General features: G+C 32.1%; 1 protein-coding gene across 2 annotated transcripts in view; it reads right to left on the reverse strand.

The window, feature by feature from the left end:
* Positions 1-20,959, reverse strand: part of Cht6 (Chitinase 6) — a 296,348-nt gene that overhangs the window by 100,283 nt on the left and 175,106 nt on the right. For both annotated transcript variants that reach the window (XM_072540946.1, XM_072540945.1), the window contains exons 5-10: positions 8,130-8,254; positions 5,296-5,425; positions 5,046-5,231; positions 1,606-1,868; positions 1,054-1,200; positions 106-290 (exon numbers count right to left, since the gene is read on the reverse strand). In XM_072540946.1, the coding sequence (XP_072397047.1) occupies positions 106-290; positions 1,054-1,200; positions 1,606-1,868; positions 5,046-5,231; positions 5,296-5,425; positions 8,130-8,254 (1,036 nt within the window). The remainder of the gene's footprint in view (positions 1-105; positions 291-1,053; positions 1,201-1,605; positions 1,869-5,045; positions 5,232-5,295; positions 5,426-8,129; positions 8,255-20,959) is intronic.

Here is a 20,959-nt window from a genome sequence, read left to right on the forward strand (position 1 = left end):
CATGCGACGAAAAAAGGCAGATAAGTGTACTGATGGAGAATCAAATATGTGGGAGAAATAATTTGCATTCAATACTTAAAAACCAATTATTCTTTGTTTTCTTACCTCCGTCCATATCAGGCGTTGCTGGTGGAGCAGGTGTTGTCCAACTGGGAGTTACTACTTTAAGACTGCTATAGCTAGATGTTTCCTCTCTTGATGTATCTTTCACTTCTTTCCTTCTGTTTTTACGTTTAGTTGAAATCTCTTGGATTTCCTGTTTGTCTTGTTTTTCTTTAGTTGGTCTTGTTCTGAAATAATAAAAGAGATTCTATACTTATAGGTATATAACTAATGATTTTGTCCGTCGCATGCGACGAAAGATCTAATCGATTACCATCCACAGTCACCATTATTAAAAAAAATAATAATAATAATTTTATTTAATTTTATTTAATTTTATATTATTTTGTTTAATTTTATTTAATTTTATTTACTTATATTTAATTTTTTTAAATTTCACTTAATTTTATTAAATTTTCTTTAATTTTATTTAATTTTAGTTAATTTTATTTAATTTTATTTAATTTAATTTAATTTTATTTAATTTTACTTAATTTTATTTATTTGATTTCATTTTAATTTAATATTATTTTATTTTATTTTGTTAAACGCCATTTTATTTAGTATAAGTGTATATAAAAATGTATGTAGATCTTACCTTACAATTACAGTAACCCATATTTTTAGCAATTTTGCGAAAAATAATTAATGATGAAGTAGTCAAATTTCCAAGTAAGGATATTTGAATCATCAATTTTTAAAAAGGCACTAGCAATAAATTAACCGTATCATTTCAAGAACAAAATATAATTGAAATGTCAGATGTTGGTAGTTCACATTTCTTTCCCAGGTGGAGTAGTTACCCTAACTAACAAACAGTGTGACTTGTCATCCAAGTGTTTTATATAGATATATTCAACTATTTTATAATTTTTAATTTTTTACAAATTTTTTAATTTTTACAGCTTGTCACATCTATTATAAAATGTTTAAATGCCATATTTTACTTACCTGTTTCTTCTTCTAGTCTGTATTTTTTCGGGTTTTTCTGTTTTTTCATCTTCAATTGCTTCTATTTTGTTTACGCTCTTAGTTCTTGTTCTAGTTCTTGATTTTATGGGTTTAGAAGGTGGAGCAATTAGATTATCGTCTGTTATACTGAAAAATTGAAAATTAGTCAATTAAAGTTTAGAATTGGATCTGAATATGATATGAGGGCTAAAAACTTATGTTTATTTTGATAAAAAACTTTTGGATGTAAAACTTGAATCTGCTTTATATTTGCAATAAGCTAAAAGAAATTAAAGATAAAGTGGAGACAATGTGAATCAGATTTAATCAAGAAACGAGACACAATATAACGAGGGAAAGAAACCGATAAAAAAAATCGAGTTCAGAATTTGAGGAAGTAGTTCTTAAGGAATTTGTAAACCGGTAAAGGTTGTTACTAGCGAGTTTTTTAGGTTGTTAAATTAAACTTAATAGTTAATACGCAAGAAAAGTTAAAAATTATGCACCGAAAGGTATAATGACATAAATAAAGTGAAACTAAACTATCCATACCCATATGCAGCTAGTAATGCTGCTCTTCCAGCTTCAACCAAGGGGTAAGCCTTTCCGTGACACTTTCCTCTGAAATCGTCATTGTCTATAGACCAAAACATAATACCTCCTAAACGATTTTCAGCAACATATTCGGCTTTTCTTTTAACGATTTCTTCGTCATCATATCCAACCCATTGATTGTCCTTAAATGCGTAGGGACCCATGACCTTGGGGTTTGGAGAATCCACCTCCCAATCTTGGTTCTTGACATAGTCACAAACCTAAAAGTAATTTTAGTTGTAAAACATATAAACATATTATTAAATTTTTAAATATTTTTTATAAACACAACTATTATATTTAGCAAGTTAAGTGGTAAGTGAGAATTAGGGCAACAAAAAAAGAAAATATTGAATAGGTCATTAGAAGTCATATTAGAAACAAATTTGTTCTACAGTGAATATAAAAATATATGCTTATTTAAAATAATAGACCAGATTGAGACAAAGGAGAATTCAGACATAATGATTAAAATAATTTAATGAATAAACTTATATTTTTCCATACATAACATTACCTAGGGAACAATAATCACGTAGCCTCATTGTATCTTACTTTATGCTCAAAGGTTTTGAATACCATAATGCCAGAATTAAGTCTTCTTTTGTGTTTTCAATTATGAGCATTCCGTCCATTTAATTAGGCGGTTTTTTTTTTGAAAATATCACAATTTCTTCTATTTATGACATTTTTTAGAAATATGTTTATACAAAGTATATCGACTGTTTCAGTTGCTCTATAGCAGCGGCGGTAGAATACTGCTAGGGCACTTTTCTCTGCCTGTCGTAAGAGGAAAATAATAGGAAGAAATAAGAGGTCAGGAGCCGTTGTTAGAGGTATTGAGATCGCAGAAACGCACACAGGACGCTTCACGTTCTGGACAATGATCTGCGTCCTTAGGATCGGAGACAAGCTCACGTGGGACCACTTTACTCTCATTCCACATAACCTATTTTTGGTTAAAATAAATGCAAGCTCTATACGCCTAGCCACCAGCTGGACGTCAGCTTATGGTACGGGTGGGGTCGGGACCTTATTCCTACCTGCGCTCACCTGTTCGCCCGTAGTAGGGATAAAGGATAGCTGTTCGTGTAGCAACATAGGTACTACGGGAAAGGTGGAGCCCCACACTTCGCAGCCAGTATATCAACCTCATCTGATTTCGGACACGTAAAGGTAATGGATTCGCTTATGGTCATATGCCGAAAGGTTAGGTGGACCTGGATCAAGTTAGGTGCATTTACTACTTAACTAGCGAAGCAGAACAAAGTAACTTTGTTATGGATGTCATTGCATAAAGGAATGGTTAATTGCTGATAGTCTTGCTAAAGAAAGAGCGAGTACTCTGTTTATCGGACCAGAACCATTCTTAGATGCCACAAAAAGCTGTGTTGTAAAAAGTGTCCAAAAATGGAAACAGGAAGTTCGAAAGTGCAGTCTACTACAAAAACATTTAAGACCAATACAAGCAAAAAGGTTATTATAATCTGTTACAAATACTCTACCTGCAAATACTCTTAGGCCTTCAGAAAACATAACTCAAAGTCATTACAGGTGAAAAATTCTCTCCCATTTATTATCTCAGTAAAATTGGCAAAGTGGACAGAGAAAAAATGTAGAGCACACGGCCAAACATATGATTTTTCATTGTACAGTATTTGATCACCAATACCATAACTACCAGGAACAAATTCTTTCAATATCTAATTAACAAATACGTCCAAAAGCAGCAACAACCCCAGAAATCGTAGAAAAACTACAGGATATCATATTGAAAAATCATCGAGTGATTGAAAGAGATTTAGTAGAAGCCCTAGACATCTCATTGAGCAGCAAGTCATATTTTGACTGAAGTATTAAGTTTCCGAAAGCTGTGTTCACTATTGGTGCAGCATTCGCTAACAACGGAACAAAAACACATTCGAATGCTACTTTTTCAGCCATATTTAGAGCGTTTTCAAAAAGATACAGTGGATTTTTTTGCATCGGTTGATCACTATGGATAAGACTTGGGTCTATCACCATGATTCTAAATTAAAACAAGAAGCTAAAGAGTGGTGTGAAACTGGTTCTTCGGCTCCGAAACGAGTTTCGGAGTTTAGCGATAATTCAGCATCAGTTTTTTTTGTTTGCGGATTACTTGCAAACTGAAAAACAATAAATTCTGAATAGTACTGTAAACTTTTTGACCAACTGAAGGAAAAAATATCGTGAAAACGACCTGGTTTGCTGAAAGAAAAATCCTTTTTCATCAGAGCAATGCATCGTGTCATACACGTAAAAATGGCTATTTCTGATGCTCAATAACAGTTGTAAAAACTCGAATTTTGAAGTTAAAATGCTCTTGTCAAAATGCTCATGCTAAAAACCAATGTTCAATGTACCTTTAAAAACTGTGGTAACATCTAAAATTCGAGCTTTACTACTATTATTGAGCATCGAAGATAGCCATTTTTACGTTTTTTTTCTCGGACATAAAAACTCATATAACTTTAAAACTATCAATTTTAGAGAATCATTTCAAGAATGATTTTTTGTTTAGAATGCAATGTACCTAAAAAATTCTAATTATAGAAAACAAAGTTTCCAAATTTCTTTAAACAATTTTGTTTGCTTGAGTTAAGAAAGAAATTATATGATAATGAAAATAATGTAATTAGTAGACTGACAAGGCCTCTGAAAAATACAACTGTATTATAATCAAAAGACCAGAAAGGGAAATTTTTTTTTGTATAGAAATTAAGACAAATTTAAGGCAAAAGTAAGCTTTGTCGTATTCCTTTTTTATATATTTTTTCAAATGCTATATATAATACAAGTAACAACTGAGGAAGCAACATGTTTTGCAGTAAATAAAAATAATAACCATTTAATATAGACCGTAGGATCCTCGACGAAGTTCATACACGATTTTATCTCTTATGCCTTTAAGAGTACTAATAGATAAAATCAAGGAGAGTGAAATATCATTTTGGGGTTTCCTGGAGAAATTTACGTAAAAATTTAATTTTTCTTTATAAAGAAATTATTTTTTTGTAGAAACATTTTTCCCTTATGCCATTTTACGAATAGATAGAGGAGTATTAATTCTACTTTTTAAAAATTTTGGCATAAAGGTTACTGGTGCCCTAAGGGTGTTAATTATGGCCTAAGCATGTAATGTTAATGGGCCAATATCCTTAATGACACTTGAAAGTTTGTTAGTTTTCATGATGAGGAATCTTCCAAAAATGCATAACGGCATTTTGTGAAATCGAAAAATTTTACCTTGGAAAATTAGAAAAATTCGATTTTCAGAAAAAAGCATACTGGTTCAGTTTTAAATTTTCTTGAACTTCGTATTGAAATTCTGCTGTTATATACAGAACAAGAAATAAAACGATCGCTTGAATTCTTACCTCGTAGTATGCTAGATATCCATTTTCTCGAGTTGCTTCACCCATAGTTCCCGGTCCATCAGCTGGAGAGCCGATTTCAAAAGCATCTGGATTAAGAAGTGTATATGAACGACCATACGTAGGTATTCCTAGTACTAATTTGCTTGGATCAGCTCCAAGTTTAAGATAGTGTTTAACGGAATGGTCCTATAAAATAAGTCACATTCATATTTTAATATTTTACATATGAGTATGGACATTATTTACTTACAATATTTAAATCTGATTCGTAGTTGTATTCACTTTCTTCTTCCAAAGAATATAACGGCGCATGATGATTTACAGCGGGCTCAAACGCGGAGTGATAATCATAACTTAAAATATTCATCCAGTCTAAGTATCTGAAAAAAAAAAAAATAAATAAAAAGTAGTATTATAAAAATGTTTTTCTATCTAAATAGAAACGATGTGCATCTCAATTAACATAATTGAAAGAGCTTTGTTTTCTTTAGTCACCTAGCTAGTTCAGTATTTGTCGATAAGCTCGATTTTCAAAATATTAATGTAATTACGAATTTGTTGTAACATTTTTTATTTTAATTTCTTCTTTTAATTTTTTTTTAAATTTTAATCCGTTTTCAATTTTTAAACTGCTTTTTTTGGCTAACTTGTAAAAGCTTAACATATTTCTATTTAGAGTAAGGTCTATTAAAAGTTGCAACTCTTAGATTGAAATCGTTTCCAATTAGATACACCATATTTTCTCACGGCATAAATTATAGGTCTCCTTCTAAATTTATAAATTTCAATAATTTGGAGTAATTTTCAGAATTGTAAAAAGTGGCCATGTATCACTAGTAATTTCTTGGGAGAGTTAGAAATATTCTGAAGAAAGGACAAACACTTCTGGTGGCGTTCTCCTAGGGTGAATACGTATCTTTCTCTCGTGATATTTTTCGGTTTTCTTAAGTCAGCAATATATAGTTTAAATATATATATATATATATATATATATATATATATATATATATATATATATATATATATATATATATATATAAATATATGTAAGTTAATATGCTCCTTTTCTAACTTGGCTGCACTGTACTGAGGACGACCAATAGCCAGAAATATGTATATACGATTGCCTTCCATTGATATACCTATCTTGTTTTTTATTTTCCTGTTTTGCGAGACATGCCATTGTATTTTACTTTTATAATAATATCCTATTATTATATAGTGTAAATTTTTTTAATAAATAAACCACAGTGCCAGTTTGTCAGTTGGTCTGCATAATGATGGGAATTCCATTCGGTATATCGAAAAAATGCTGGGTGTTTCGCGAAGTATAATATCCGATGCTTCACAAAGATTTTGGGAAAATGGTTCTTAATTAACACTTTCATTATTCATTCAACACACAGGCATCGTCACAGGCAAACGGCACACCATAAGCGTCGAGCGCATAGGTGAATTTCCTCAAGTAGGATGGCTCTGGCCTTCCTTAGAGTAAGTTCTGTTTTCGTTAACCGTTTAGATATAGTCTAAAATATATACGTACATTAGCGGTTCCGGAATTTTGTGATTTGTTATATAGTTATGGATCGTAACGTTGCAGGGCCGTCTAGTTTTAAGCGTGCACTTACAGAACGAGATGTGAGGATCTATCCCATTGTCGAATAAACAGCTTCAAGAATTATAAGATTCATTATGAGAAATTTCAAAAGAAGATCCAGTAGTTTTATCAGATGATTCTTGGTCGGGGGCGGATCACAATGCTGACAACGATAGAGTTAAGGCTGACATAGTGAATGATCCTGATAATGTTTTAAGCAACGGTGATGATGATATTCCTCAAACAAGATTATTTCCAGACTGGAATAATACTCCTAATTTAAAAACACTTGATTTCACTTGAATACCTGGCTTTCATGTACCACCACCTGTTAGTAATAATCCATACGATCTTTTCAGTTTGCTTGTAACTGATGGATTGCTAAATTACATTGTAGATCAAATGAATATTTATGCAGATGAATTTTTTTTAAGTTATTCTGCTTCCGAAAAATCCAGAATAACCGAGTGGAAACCACTTTCCCTAGCAGAGTTAAAGAATTTTTTTGGCATGTGGTTCCAAATGGGAAACGTACAACTCAATAGGGTATATGACTACTGGAAAAAAGATGAACTGTTTGCTATTCCTGGTTTACAAAAATACATGAGCACAAATAAATTCATGATCATTATTAGGTGCCTTCACTTTTCAACAAATGCACGTCATGAGGCAGATCCCGGTTATGGTGATCGTTTACATAAAATCAGAAATCTTCAACATTATTTCAATAAACGAATGGATGAAATTTATTATCCTGGAAAATCGTTATCCTTAGATAAGTCCATGATACTGTGGAGAGGAAAACTGTCGTATCGCCAATTTTAAAAAGGTAAACGACACAAGTTCGACATAAAATTGTACATATTAGCTGAAGCAGACGGTATGGTGGTACAGGTCATACTGAAAAAGTGGTATTGTCACTGAAAAAAGGTTTCGAGAACAAAGGACATTCTTTATACATAGACAACTTTTATAATAGTGTTCCCTTATGTCGGAAATTGCTTGACCAAAAAACTTATGTTACCAGTACTCTTCGTAGAGACAGAAAAAAGTCGTTAAGGACGCAAAAATTAAGAAAGGCGAAATAGTTACCAAATATCTTAAGGATATTGCAGTTAGTAAATGGCGAGACAAGAAAGAGCTGCTATTGGGCGGCATTTCTTTGAAAGCACATACAAATCTTGTTATGTTAGGGGGTGGCCTTAATGCCGATAGGTACATATGGGAAGGTCTGGAAGAATATATGGTACTTTATATGCTTTTTCCACAAGTTTTTGCGGTAAAAAGTTCTGCTACAGTTATTAATTATAAGAAGATTCATACAATAGGTTTCTATAGTTCCAAATTCTACAGTTAATAAATTCGTTAAGAGTAAAGCAGGTAAATTGGTTAACACATTTAATGGGGAAAGTAATATAGAGAAAATTTCAGCTAAATTATGAAATAGGTAGAAAGTTTTAATAAGAATAAGTAAAGTTAACACTTACTTATTTAATTCTGGCACATCGAATCCTTTGTTAATATATTCTACACCCGCAGGCACAGCCATCGTTAATAACAATCTTGGCCTTCCTGTTTTTTCTGCTTCTCTATCAAATTCTTCGCTGAGATCCTAAAAGAGATTATTTTGTTTGAATATAATAAAATTCTAAATATAATTTAAATAAATTAGCCATTTGATTTAATTGTATATGGATTTTAGATTGTTATTCAAAAAGTATCTATATTTTTAAGTCGTGTTAGTTAGTAGTATCTTCTTTATTTGTGGCTCAACTCTAATACTCTTTCTAATATAATATTGCTGGTAATATATTAATATTCTGAATTATTAACTGTTAGACCTACTCTTACCTACCTTAAAATCATACATAACAGAATCCACATGAAATTAAAAAAAGAAATAAGTGATTCACAGATGGGTTTTAGAAAGGGTCTAGGAACTAGAGAAGCATTATTCGGAGTCAATGTTATGACACGACGATGTCTGGATATGAATCAGGACATATATGCTTGCTTCATAGATTTTAAAAAAGCTTTTGACAGAGTTTAACATGAAAAGCTTTTAAGTATTCTTAAGACCAAAAACATAGATAGTAGAGATCTACAAATTATATCGAATCTGTATTAAAATCAGAAAGCAAGAATAAGAGTCGAAGGAGAACTGACAGAGGAAGTAAGTATACTCAGAGGAGGTCGACAAGGGTGCACCACTCTTATTCAACGTCTACAGTGAAGTGATATTTCAAGAAGCTTTATTGGATATTGTGGAAGGTATTTTGGTCAACGCAAATAGCATTAATAATATTAGATCTGCGGACAATACGGTCACATTTGCAAGTGACACGGAAGATCTACAGTACATAATATAACATGTATACAATGCATGTGAAAGGTACGGACTGCAAATGAATCTCAAGAAAACGAAATCAATGATATTCTCAAAAAACCACAAAATGTAGATAACCTGATCATCAATAATACAACGATCGAAAAAGTAATAACATTAAATATTAAGGAAAGTGGCTAACCGAAGATGGAGATCAAACAAAAGAAATCAGATCTAGAATAGAAATGGCAAGAAACACGTTCATAAAATTGAATAACTTACTTTGCAACCGTAACCTTAATCTAGAGATCCGCATAAGAATGCTAAGTTGTTACGTTTTTTCTACTTTACTATACGGCATGGAAGCGTGGACAATAAAACAGTCTGAAATCAAAATATTAAACTCCTTTGAGATGTGGTGCTACAGGAGAATCCACAGAATATCGTGGACTGAAAAAGTAACTAATATAGAGGTGTTACAAAGAATGAAGAAAGAATGTGAAGTCATAAAAACTGTTAAAATTAGAAAGATTCAATATCTGGGTCATATAATGAGGGGCGAGAAGTACGTATTACTTAGATTAATTATGCAAGGGAAGATAGAGGTTGAACTCCGCCCACTAGTAGAAAACGAGGTAGACCAAGACAGTCATGGGGAGAAGATGTCGAAGATGCAATGACCGCCAGAGATTTAAAAACTGAAGATTGCTTCGACAAAAAACGCTGGAAATTAGGATGCGAGGAACGACGCCAGCTGTAGAAGACTCACCTATTATATATATATATATATATATATATATATATATATATATATATATATTTATATATTTATATATATATATATATATATATATATATATATATATATATATATATATATATATATATATATATACTACAGAGAACTAAATTGACCCTCAATAACAGATGTAAAAAAACAAAATGGCTTTTGTGCGGTCTTTATAAATCTGAAAAAATTCCAGCGGAAAATTAGAGTGATATAGACTATATGCTTAAAAATTGAAAGAGAAGTACACCAAGTGTATGAGGGTAACAAAATAACAGAATAAAATAAAAGAAGAATTTATAAATCAATAATAGAAAGTAGTTGGTTGTATGGCGTCTAATTCTGGGAAATCAATCAAGAAAATAAATTAAAAATTAAGGCCATGGAAATAAACTATCGGAGACGATGTGGCCGGCTCACTAGACTTGATAGGGTAAGAACGAGGACATTTTTAGAGAGATTGAAATTAATCTAGACATAATAGATACAATTGAAGTCAAAATACTAAACTGGCATGGACACTTGCAGAACATGTGCCTAAAAATAGATGGCCAAAAGTATAGAAAAAGAGACTCTACCCACTAGAAGAAAACGAGGTAGACCAAGACCGTCCTAGAGAGGAGATGTCTACGCTGAAATGACCACCAAATTAATATTTAAAAACTGAAGATTGCTTCGACATAAAACGCTAGAAATTAGGTTGCAGTAAATGGGGCCAGCTGTACAAAACTCGCCTAATATATTAATATATTTTTTTTATACTTAATGATACCCAACTTGAATATATAGAGTTAGCAGCCAACGCCAAACTTGGACAGCTCACCACAAGAAGATAAGGTTTGAAAAATATTAAGTGAATATATATAACAAATATTAGAAAAGTTAATGCTGGAATAAAAACAGAGTACGCATAGAAGAGATAAGGAAATGAAAAGACAAGTGATCGAAAGAAAAAATGGAGAAAAAGCATTTCCTCCAAACAATCTATGTCTTTCAATAAAAATAGTTCAAAAATATCTTAATAATTTTATTTGTTCTAAAAATTTTATATATAAAAGAATAATTATTAATCTAGTTTATTATAGACGTGTAACCATTTGTTTACAAACAATAGTGACATGCTGAAATATACTCTTAAGAATGTTAGAACATTCCAATTTAGAATCTAAAAACAATTAATCCAACCATGGACTTGTTTTATAATTATTCATTCTCAAAATGTACAACCTATATTAAGAGTGAAAGTTCGAAGACTAATTTCAATGGCATGTTATACAGATTATACATGTATAGACTTGGGTCGGTGGATGTTCACCTCTACGTTATTATTACCTGATGAGATAAATTACATAGGTACTATTAATGTAGCATTATTTTATCTTACGCGAATTGGTAGAAACAGTAATAGTTTTAATAACCACTTGCGGTGTAAGTACGAGATTCGAAACGGATATTTATACAAATAATCGGTGGCGTATGCGAAATATAGGATGACCAATCAAGGAATTAGACCAAATTCTCGAAACAACTTTAATGAAATTTAGTGTCATCATTCCGCCAAGCACGTATTCCCATATTCCTCATATCTTCATCGATATTATCAAGAAACCTTATTCTGGGTTTTCCTCTTCTTCTTTAACCAACGAGTCTATCAAGGAGCTTTTTTCTAGCTGGGTAATTTTGGTATATTCTATAAAGTTCGAAGTTGTATCGTCTTCTCCATACTCCTTTGTCATTCACTGCTTCATAGTACTTTTTAGTACTTTTCTTTTGAAATATCCTAAAATGTTTTTATTACTTTTTGTTAGAGTCTTAGTTTCTGAACCATTAGGACTGGGAATATTATTGTTTTGCAGAGTTTTACCTTTGTATTTCTCGATATAATTGAGGATTTAAGAAGGAAATTGAGCCCAAAATAGCATCTATTGGCCGTGAAAATTCTGCGGTTTATCTCTGCGGTAATATTATTTTCAGTGTTAACGAGCGCTCTTAGGTATATAAATTCACCCACTGCTTCGATAACGTCGTTTTCTATAACCAGTGGCCATGGGATTTGTATTTGCGTGCTTATTTTCATGTAATTCGTTTTGTTGGTGTTTATTATTAAACCCGTCTTTGTAATCGATTCATTTAGTGCTAAATATGCCTCTCGTACAGCGTTTCACGGTCTCCCTACAATATTGATATCAACAGCATAGACAAGGATTTGCAATAATTTGTTATATATTGAGATGGTGAATGTAATTTGTGACATACGGATTACTTTTTTCATAGCCCGTTATTTGTTTTAAAAGCTTCAGACAGTTACCCCTGGATTCGTACTCTATATTTAACTTTTTCAAGAGTTAGTTTTGTTACATAATTATACATTATTGGCACATTTCATGTCGAAAACATCAACACCTGATTTTATACTGTTATAGTATTTAATTATTTCAGGTTTTCCCAATTTATTGTCTTTTGTATGATGCATGGAGGATAATAACAGCACAGCTCTACTTCACTTTGGTACATATGATATCAAGGTTATGTCATTGGAAAATCCATAGAGTGTTGTACCAATGCCTCTATTTTTATTAGCCCGGTATTCCAAAGGAACTTCTCGTTTATTATTTCGCAATTTACCCACATTAGTAAGGTTTCGTTTTTTTAATTCATTGGTTAATTCTATTGAAGAAAAATAGTTGTTTACGGTAATGTTTGGTTTAGTGCCCTCTATTGACTTGGTATTTATTGAGTAGACTTGGAAAGCTTCAGTTCTTCTTCTGAAAGTCCAACACAATACCCGATACTTTTCCTGAATATATATATATATATATATATATATATATATATATATATATATATATATATATATATATATATATATATCACCCTGTATATATTTTTTTTAAAATGCAATGCAAAGTGATTTTCAAACTACATAAATAGCCAATGAAAACGACATATGCGACAATGTTGTTGCACTTTTATTAAATTTTTAGTGAACGATCAAATCTTACCAAAAATAGAACAACCATAATGAAGTATCAAATTATAAGGTAATTAATTTAAACAAATGTTATAAATTTCAAACATTTTAATTGAAATGATAAACTGAGTCACTGCACAACAAAAAACAGTAACTACTAACAATAACGAAGAACAATTTAAAAAAAAAAACTAAAAATATGTACATAGTTATGATAAACCCATAAATTAGAACTGGAAAAGATACAATAATGGTAACAAAATAAAAATAATTCAAAATAGATTTTCGAAATGGAACCCTGCAGCCTGTACACATTTTTGTTGCCGAATTGTTAATTGACGTATTGAATTACGAATACTCTGGGGATCGTTTCTAATAGTATTACAACAATGTATAATTCTATCAATTAATTGTTGTCGGTTATTAATATTCACTGCGTAAACTAGTTGCTTCAATCGTCCCCAAATATGGTAATCAACGGGATTGAAATCAGGGGATCTTCAAGGCCACGAAATAGGACCTGCACGTCCTATCCACCTGTTGCCATAAACATTATTGAGATGTTGTCTCACTGCCAGTAAAAAGTGTGGGGGTGCCTCATCATGCTGAAAATACATCCCTCGGATAGCAACGTTCGCGTTGGCAAGCAAATTCGGCAAAATATTTTGTAGAAAGTTCAAATAGACCTGCCCTGTTAAAGGACCATCAAAAAAGTGAGGACCTACTAATTGGTTATTTATGACACCAATCCACACGTTAACCGAAAACCTTAACTGAGAACGACGTTCTCGAATAGCATGGGGATTTTCTTCTGCCCACACATGTGAATTTCGTGAATTATTTATACCGTCTCTGGTAAATTGGGCTTCATCTGTAAATAGTGTCCTGTATAGCGTTGGTCGATTATTGTTAATCCATCTACAAAATTCCAACCTATCGATCTCATCTCCAGCATGTAGTCGCTGAACCATTTGAATGTGATATGGGTATAGATTATTTTTTTGTAAGACTCTACTTACTTTTGATTGAGTAACATTGAGTTCTCGACTTACTTGTCTAGTGCTTATTGTAGAGTTCATAGTAACCGCGTCCATAATGTCATCTTCCTGCGCTTCATCTACATGTCGCTCTGTTGTTCCACTAGGAAAAGTGCCATTTTCTCGCAAATAATTAAAAACTGACCCAAATGTTGGATGACTGGGAGTTCGACGATTAGGAAATCTCCTGCGATATTCTCTACTAGCAGCCCTACCATTCCCATTACAGAATCCATAAACAAATATTATGTCTGCATATTCTGTGGTCGAAAACTGATGTGGCATTTTGAACGAAAGTAACAAAAGCTCTACCAAAACTAACACAATGTACTTAACGTAGATATGACAGAAGAAATATGTATTCTTGTACACATAAATAACAATTGATAATGACAATAATGACAATGGGTATAAAATATCAAGAAACGTCAAAGGGTCAACGCCAACCTTCATTTTAAACTTTTTTAGATTTATTTTTATTTAGTACAGTTGATGCAATGTATTATTATTTGACATAAAAATTTAATCATTTACAATCAACAAAAACTAACACATACAAGAGGTTTGACTTTTTAATCAATTTAATTTATTATTTATCGAAAATAATGCCCCAATACGATCTATGAGTAAAAATTTAAAATTGAAAAACAATTGATTCTATCGTAGAGATAATACAAAATGACAGTAAAGATGTTAATTTTCTACGTATTAGATTATGTTGTAGGAACTCATTTTAATTAAAATGTTTGAAGTTTATAACATTTGTTTAAATTAATACCTTATAATTTGATACTCCATTATGGTTGTTCTATTTTTGGTAAGATTTGATCGTTCACTAAAAATTTAATAAAAGTGCGACAACATTGTCGCATATGTCGTTTTCATTGGCTATTTATGTAGTTTGAAAATCACTTATTGCATTTTAAAAAAAATTTATACAGGGTGTAATATTTAATACGAATCCCTAAATTAATTTTTCCAAAGCCAGTCCTGGAATTTTTTAGTTTAGCTAATACCAGTCGAATGCTTGATAGTAGTGTACTGTATCATGCAAAAATTAAAAAAATCAAATGAGCCGTATAAACACTACAGTAAAATGAAATAAATGGTCAATTACACAAATCACCCTGTTAATTAATAAAGAAGAGGAGTTGACATTTTTTAGTGGCCACATGATATGCTCCCTGAGGGACTCTACATATGGTAGAAGTATGTAAAGTTTCTCATGACTCACCCTGTATTTGTGCTGCTATAATCGGAAGTATTAGTTGAATATGAAAATTTTTCTTTGATTATACTATTTTGGCATATTTGGTCCCAAATATTTGACATATAAGGCATATTTCCCAGAGTGCTAATTTATGCTGTTAGGCCTGATAATCCTCTGATATCATTATGTCTTCGGGTCCTCGTATTTCTCGGAAATTGCGTCCCCTGCCACTGTTTTTTTCAAATTAGTTCACATGATTCACTTCTGGTTGTCAAGAGTCGGTTCTTGATTATTGGTTCATACGAGGGTTCATCTAACTCCAAAATCTGGAATTTAGAATCTAGATCAGGATCTGAATTCGATTCTTCATCGCTAGAAAATTCACTCTGCTGAATTCCATAGTCTCGATCTTCGTCTGAGTCATCTATAACATATGTAGTACCCTCATCAGTCTCTCGGTCTGATAAATATAAATCTTGATCTTCAGAACGAAGCAAGCCTTGTATTTTGTTAGCAAAATCGGGATCAGCCAGATTTACTGGTTTAATACTATCAATGCCGCTTAAACTATTAAAATCCACAAGGAAACTAAGTTCCTGTAGTTGGCTGTATACCATATATTAAAAAATTTTTAATAAAATCCTTTATAAAAGGTATATAAAAACCCAGTCGGGCTATGTTAAATAGACAAAACGTTTTCGGAATAAGTATTCCATCATCAGTGTCAGGTTAATACATGAATGTAGCCACTAAATATGGGGGTAAAAACCCTTTAAGAATTACTAAATGAAATTTAGTTTACATTATGTCTTGTTTAAAATTAAGATGGTGAAGTTACCGTTGGATTGGTAACATGGCGACATTGGTTAAACTATTGTAAAAAAAGTCTAAAATAAAATTATTAATGATCTTATAAAATAATTTCCAGGTTGAAATTAAAATGTAAAAAATATGCAGAATGTAATGCTCATTACAATTAATTATGGTTTAATATCATATAAAATATTAATATTTAACTTAAACATTCCACAAGAAAACAGTTAAAGAAAAGTTGTTCATTGAAAAACCTTGATTAGACTGCAATAGCATAAATGAAAAATGTCAAAATATAAAACAGATGTTGGTTGGACGATTAGCCACATCATTCGCAATTTTAAAATACAGGTTCATTTCGTCGTATTTCGTAGTTATCTCATAGAGATAAACATCCACCGACCCAACTATATTCAATACATACTTATAAATACAAATAAACTAAATAAAATTATTCCGTTCTTGTAGGTAGAGGTTTAAAAGTCAAGGTTAATAATTGCTCATGCTTAAAAAAATGCCGAAGGATATTAAAAGTAATATGTATTTAATTAAGTTTTAAATAAAGATTGAATGATAGCTTTAAAAATAAATTGCAGTTTGTTGATCCTGCACCTGATTATTTGATAATTTGATGGGAATATCCTTAGATAATTTTGATAATTTTTATTTTATATAAAAGTAAACCTTCAAATTTCACGAAATATAGCTACATTAATGGACAGATCTCACGCGGTGTTATGTATGTAATCATAAAAATGTTAATTATTTTCGTTATTTTAAATTAATATATTTTTTATAAAGTAAAAATTTACTATTCTATGCATGTTACATCTAGTCATTAGCACTAGTTACAGTTTACATGGTATATGGTATAAATTACAAATAATATAGTTTAAAAAAAATTATATTTTGTTTAACAGTTAATTTTTCTCGAGGAATTTATTTGGTAGTCTTGCTGATTTGATCTGTGCTGTTTAGAGCCTCTTTGAACATAGGGCTAACCGATCTGTTGGCGTATTTTGGCGTAAAGTGGACATTCAGTAAGTTTATGTCTGATTCGAAGAGTCATGTTAAGACTTGGAAAGACCTGTCATGCAGCCTTCCAATCCTACTACAATAATACAGCCGGACGGCTGTATGGCACATGGCACTGTGTCTTCTGAATGCAGCAGGCCACATCTGTCCATCGCGTGATCAATCCTTCTTCTACTCGTCTTCGATCGTATACCGACATTGCAGACTATTCGTATTCTTGCTGCGGTACGCTTGTCGTTTGGTATTCAAGTTTTGCGCAGTATTGTTTTCTGTCGGTAATTGGAAAAATGACAGCTATAAAACCGTAGGAGCTAATTGATTGTGTTAGGAAGTCCCCAGTGCTATATGATGGTCAGACACGGAGGAGTATAGAAACGCGGCATATAAAGCAAATATCTGGAAAAAAGTTGCAAAGAATTGATCGTTTAATTTACAACTCATTAAACGTGTACATCGGCATTCAAAATTATTGAAAAAAATTAGTCTCGTCATCCAATAGATGAGGTAAGAGTGTCGCAAACTCTCCTTCTTCATTTATTTTTTCCAAGCATCATGTACCCAATATTTTACGTTCACTGCTCTCTATCAAGGATTTTTTTCATTAACGCATCGATCAAATTTTTGAAGCAACATCGGAACGGAGTCTGATCGTAAGGCTGCGCGACAAATGTGTCCAGGCCTTTACAGTGCTAACATTTTGGTTGTGGAGATGATGATATCAGACAGTCAACTGTTAGTCGGGTATGTCCTATACACAATCTCCGTATGATTGTCATATTTTTTCAAGATAAACTAGGACAGGTAAATAGGTTAACTGAATGTTTAATTTCATGCAATGCTGAGGTAACTATATTTCAGTGAATTTGCCAGGTAGATAAATTAAGTTTCTTTAATTTGGCTATTAGATCGTTGCAGATTTATATATTAATAATGGTGTCCGTGGATGATACGGTTTTTTTGGCAAAATAATCGGCTTTTACGTTACCACTAATCTCGATATAGGATGGTATCCATATTAAAGTCACTGTTATATTTTGGGTTCTAAAAAACTGATACATGTCATAAATATCTTGGTAAAGAGGATTGTTGGTGGATATAGTATTAAAGGAGTATATAGGGGAAAGTGAATTAGTGCATCTGGCAATATGTGTGTTCGGATATTGTTGAGCCTATTTGAAAGCACCTGAGATAGCTGGTAGTTCACCAGTGTGGATTCTACACCAAGGAGAAATTTTATAGGGTTCGATAACCTGTTGTACAGTGATTACAGAGCATCCAACTTCAGTTTCAGACTTTGATAGGTCAGTGTAAAGAACTATGCTATGTATTTTTTGTTTATTAGCTCTAGAAAGATATTTCTTAATGTATGAACACTGGTATCTTGTTTGTTAAATTTGGTGATGGAAATATCATAATGTGGGGGTATGTTGGTCCAATAAGGATGGGCCAGGATGAAAAGGAATGTATAATTAAGTTACATAAAGGGTTGTTATGTGTTGGTGTGATGATGTAATTTAAAGGATATACTGAATTGGAGGCGTTGAAAGAAATATATGATAGAAGCAGCAGGGTTGAAAGAAGCATATGACAGAAGAAGGTATTCTGGCCTAAGCCATAGATGAGGTTCATTAGCTTCATAGTAAAACCTTTCTGCCGGGCTAGACCGGAATGCTTTAAGACGCAGGTAGATAGTCGTATTTTGTATTGTATTTTGTGAATTTAGGGTTAATTTAATTGCAAAAATATGGATGAAACATCCATAATCGAGCTTGGAACGTATTAATGATCTGTAATGATAATGTGACAATGTTGTAATTATAACTAACCCTTTTATGCATTTATCAGGCTTTTGGTTCTCTTGTGTGCTTTTATTTACCACTCGTTAATTCGCTTTGTTCATCGGTTGCCTTTTATTTTTTCTATATTTACAGCCCAGTCCCCTTTTAACAGGACAATTTTTTAAATTACGTCTGCTAACTTTGGTCTTCGTCTTATTTCTATGCTTAGATAGCTTCGCAGATGCTTCTTGTGACTTGACGCTTCTTGAAGGTTGATGCTTCTTGTATTATACATTCTACGTTTCATATGATTATAAACTATACGAAATTTATGGATTATGCTGTTAATAAAAGTTGACGTTAAGGTTTCTTATTTTAGAATCGGTAGCTTGTATGTACTAGTTGAAAGTATTTTTATTGAAAGAAGATCTTTCGAAGATTTTTTGTTTTAAATATATAGAAAATTCAACCATCTCTAGATTCTTATTTTTGAGAGTAATTTCCTCACAGATAGTGATGCTCATTACAAGATGTTGCTTTTAGATAACACCTCTATCCTCTCCTACTCAATTCCTATCCTCACCTCCAGGAAGTGTGACTTATCTACACGGGTAACCCCCAGTGGAAAGTAAAGTCAGAGCCGACGAGGAAGGGGAAAATGATCCTCGAAAAATGTGATTCTCAGGTAGGGCCAGTAACCTGCCTGGAGTAAAAGCATCAAAGACGCTCACAGAACAACAGGAGTGGTCTCGCATAATAGAACTGACAAAACTTGATGATGAGCATCGAGAGAAAAACACGAATTTGCAAAATGTGTGTAAGGCTTATGACCTTTGCTTCAGAAACACGAGCAGAAATAACTATCACTAAGCAACTACTATGAACGACGAAAATGAAGACTTTAAGATCAACTACTGGCAAAATATTTAGAGATAGAGTGAGGAGCAATGATATAATTCATGATGTTGTAAAATTGTCTAGAGTCAGAAAAAAACCATGGAGAGATCACGTTGATAGAATGGTTAATAATATACTTGCAAACACTGCAAAAAAAGATAAACCGAATATCAGCAGACCACCCGAAACACCTCCGAACTGCTGGTATGAAAGTTTGACATCGGAATTTGAAAAAACAAGACATGTTCTTAAAATAAAAAGAAAAAGACAAATTGGTTTTGTTAGATTAATTTTTAGTCTGATGTCTTTTGAATTGGTATTAATATTTAACAACAAGTTTTGTAATTTTTCTACATGCTATAATGTAACATCATCTGCAAATCTGAAGTGGTTTAGAGTCAGCATTGTCCACTTGATTTTTTTATTTTCTCTTCTAATTCTAGTAATTTTTCTTCTGAGTTTAGTGTGCGTATATTGAATATAGCTATAAACCACCCGGTTACATGTTGTTTCCGTAGATGCTTTGTATGTCTACTAATGTTGGTTGCTACCAAATTTTTGTCCCACCAATTTCAGTGCGAGATTTTGAGTTTCGCCTATTCGCCTGGGATAATATGTTTTATATTATTTGATATTACACAAGAAAAATTTTAGCTTTAACTTCTCATGCTGGCCAGACGGGTTGACAACATACCACCTAGTATACACCTTGTCTGATATGCTGCCCCAGAAGCATTTCCTATACTTCCTAAGTTGGTACTGATGATTGCTATTGCCCTTGAACAACATGGATTTTGAACGAAATATTTAAAAGATGGGTGGACGATTCGGGTTAGGACACAATTTCTCTCAAGGTCATTAAACCTGTTCTGACCTACGGTTCAGAAAGCGATGAAGAATGCGTAGCCTAGCCTGCTTTAAACATAAAGTCTTATAAACAAAGGTATACAGCAAAACTGAACATGGCATGAACGCTATATAGATGCTCTACTACAATTACAGTGAATTTGGCATTATTAGATCCATCATAATACCTTGTTACGATTGCTAGACCATATAGAGATAATGAATGAGACGAAATTTACAAAACACCTATATAACCAAAGACTGAATGGACGAGGGAGAATTAGGTTCAGAATGAATGTAAACAGATTTTTGATCAGGCCAAAACTCATAATGGATTTTAGAGTCCAGGATAATAATGATAATGATGATAAATCTTAAGATACCAAAACTGCAATTTTCTATAATAATAGTTAATATTTGATAATATTACACCGAACGAAAAAGAAAAGTTTAAAAAAAAGTTTTATTCCATTCCTGCGCTTGCTCGATTCTTTTCTTATTGCGGAATATTCAATCACTAATGAGATTTTGCACATTCCTGATAATTTCGTATTTATCTTTTTCCATTAATGTTTTCCCATTTATTCTGTCTATATTTTCATTTCCTTCATATCTAA

Source organism: Diabrotica undecimpunctata, chromosome 8 (genome assembly GCF_040954645.1).
Source record: "Diabrotica undecimpunctata isolate CICGRU chromosome 8, icDiaUnde3, whole genome shotgun sequence".
NCBI lineage: Eukaryota > Metazoa > Arthropoda > Insecta > Coleoptera > Chrysomelidae > Diabrotica > Diabrotica undecimpunctata.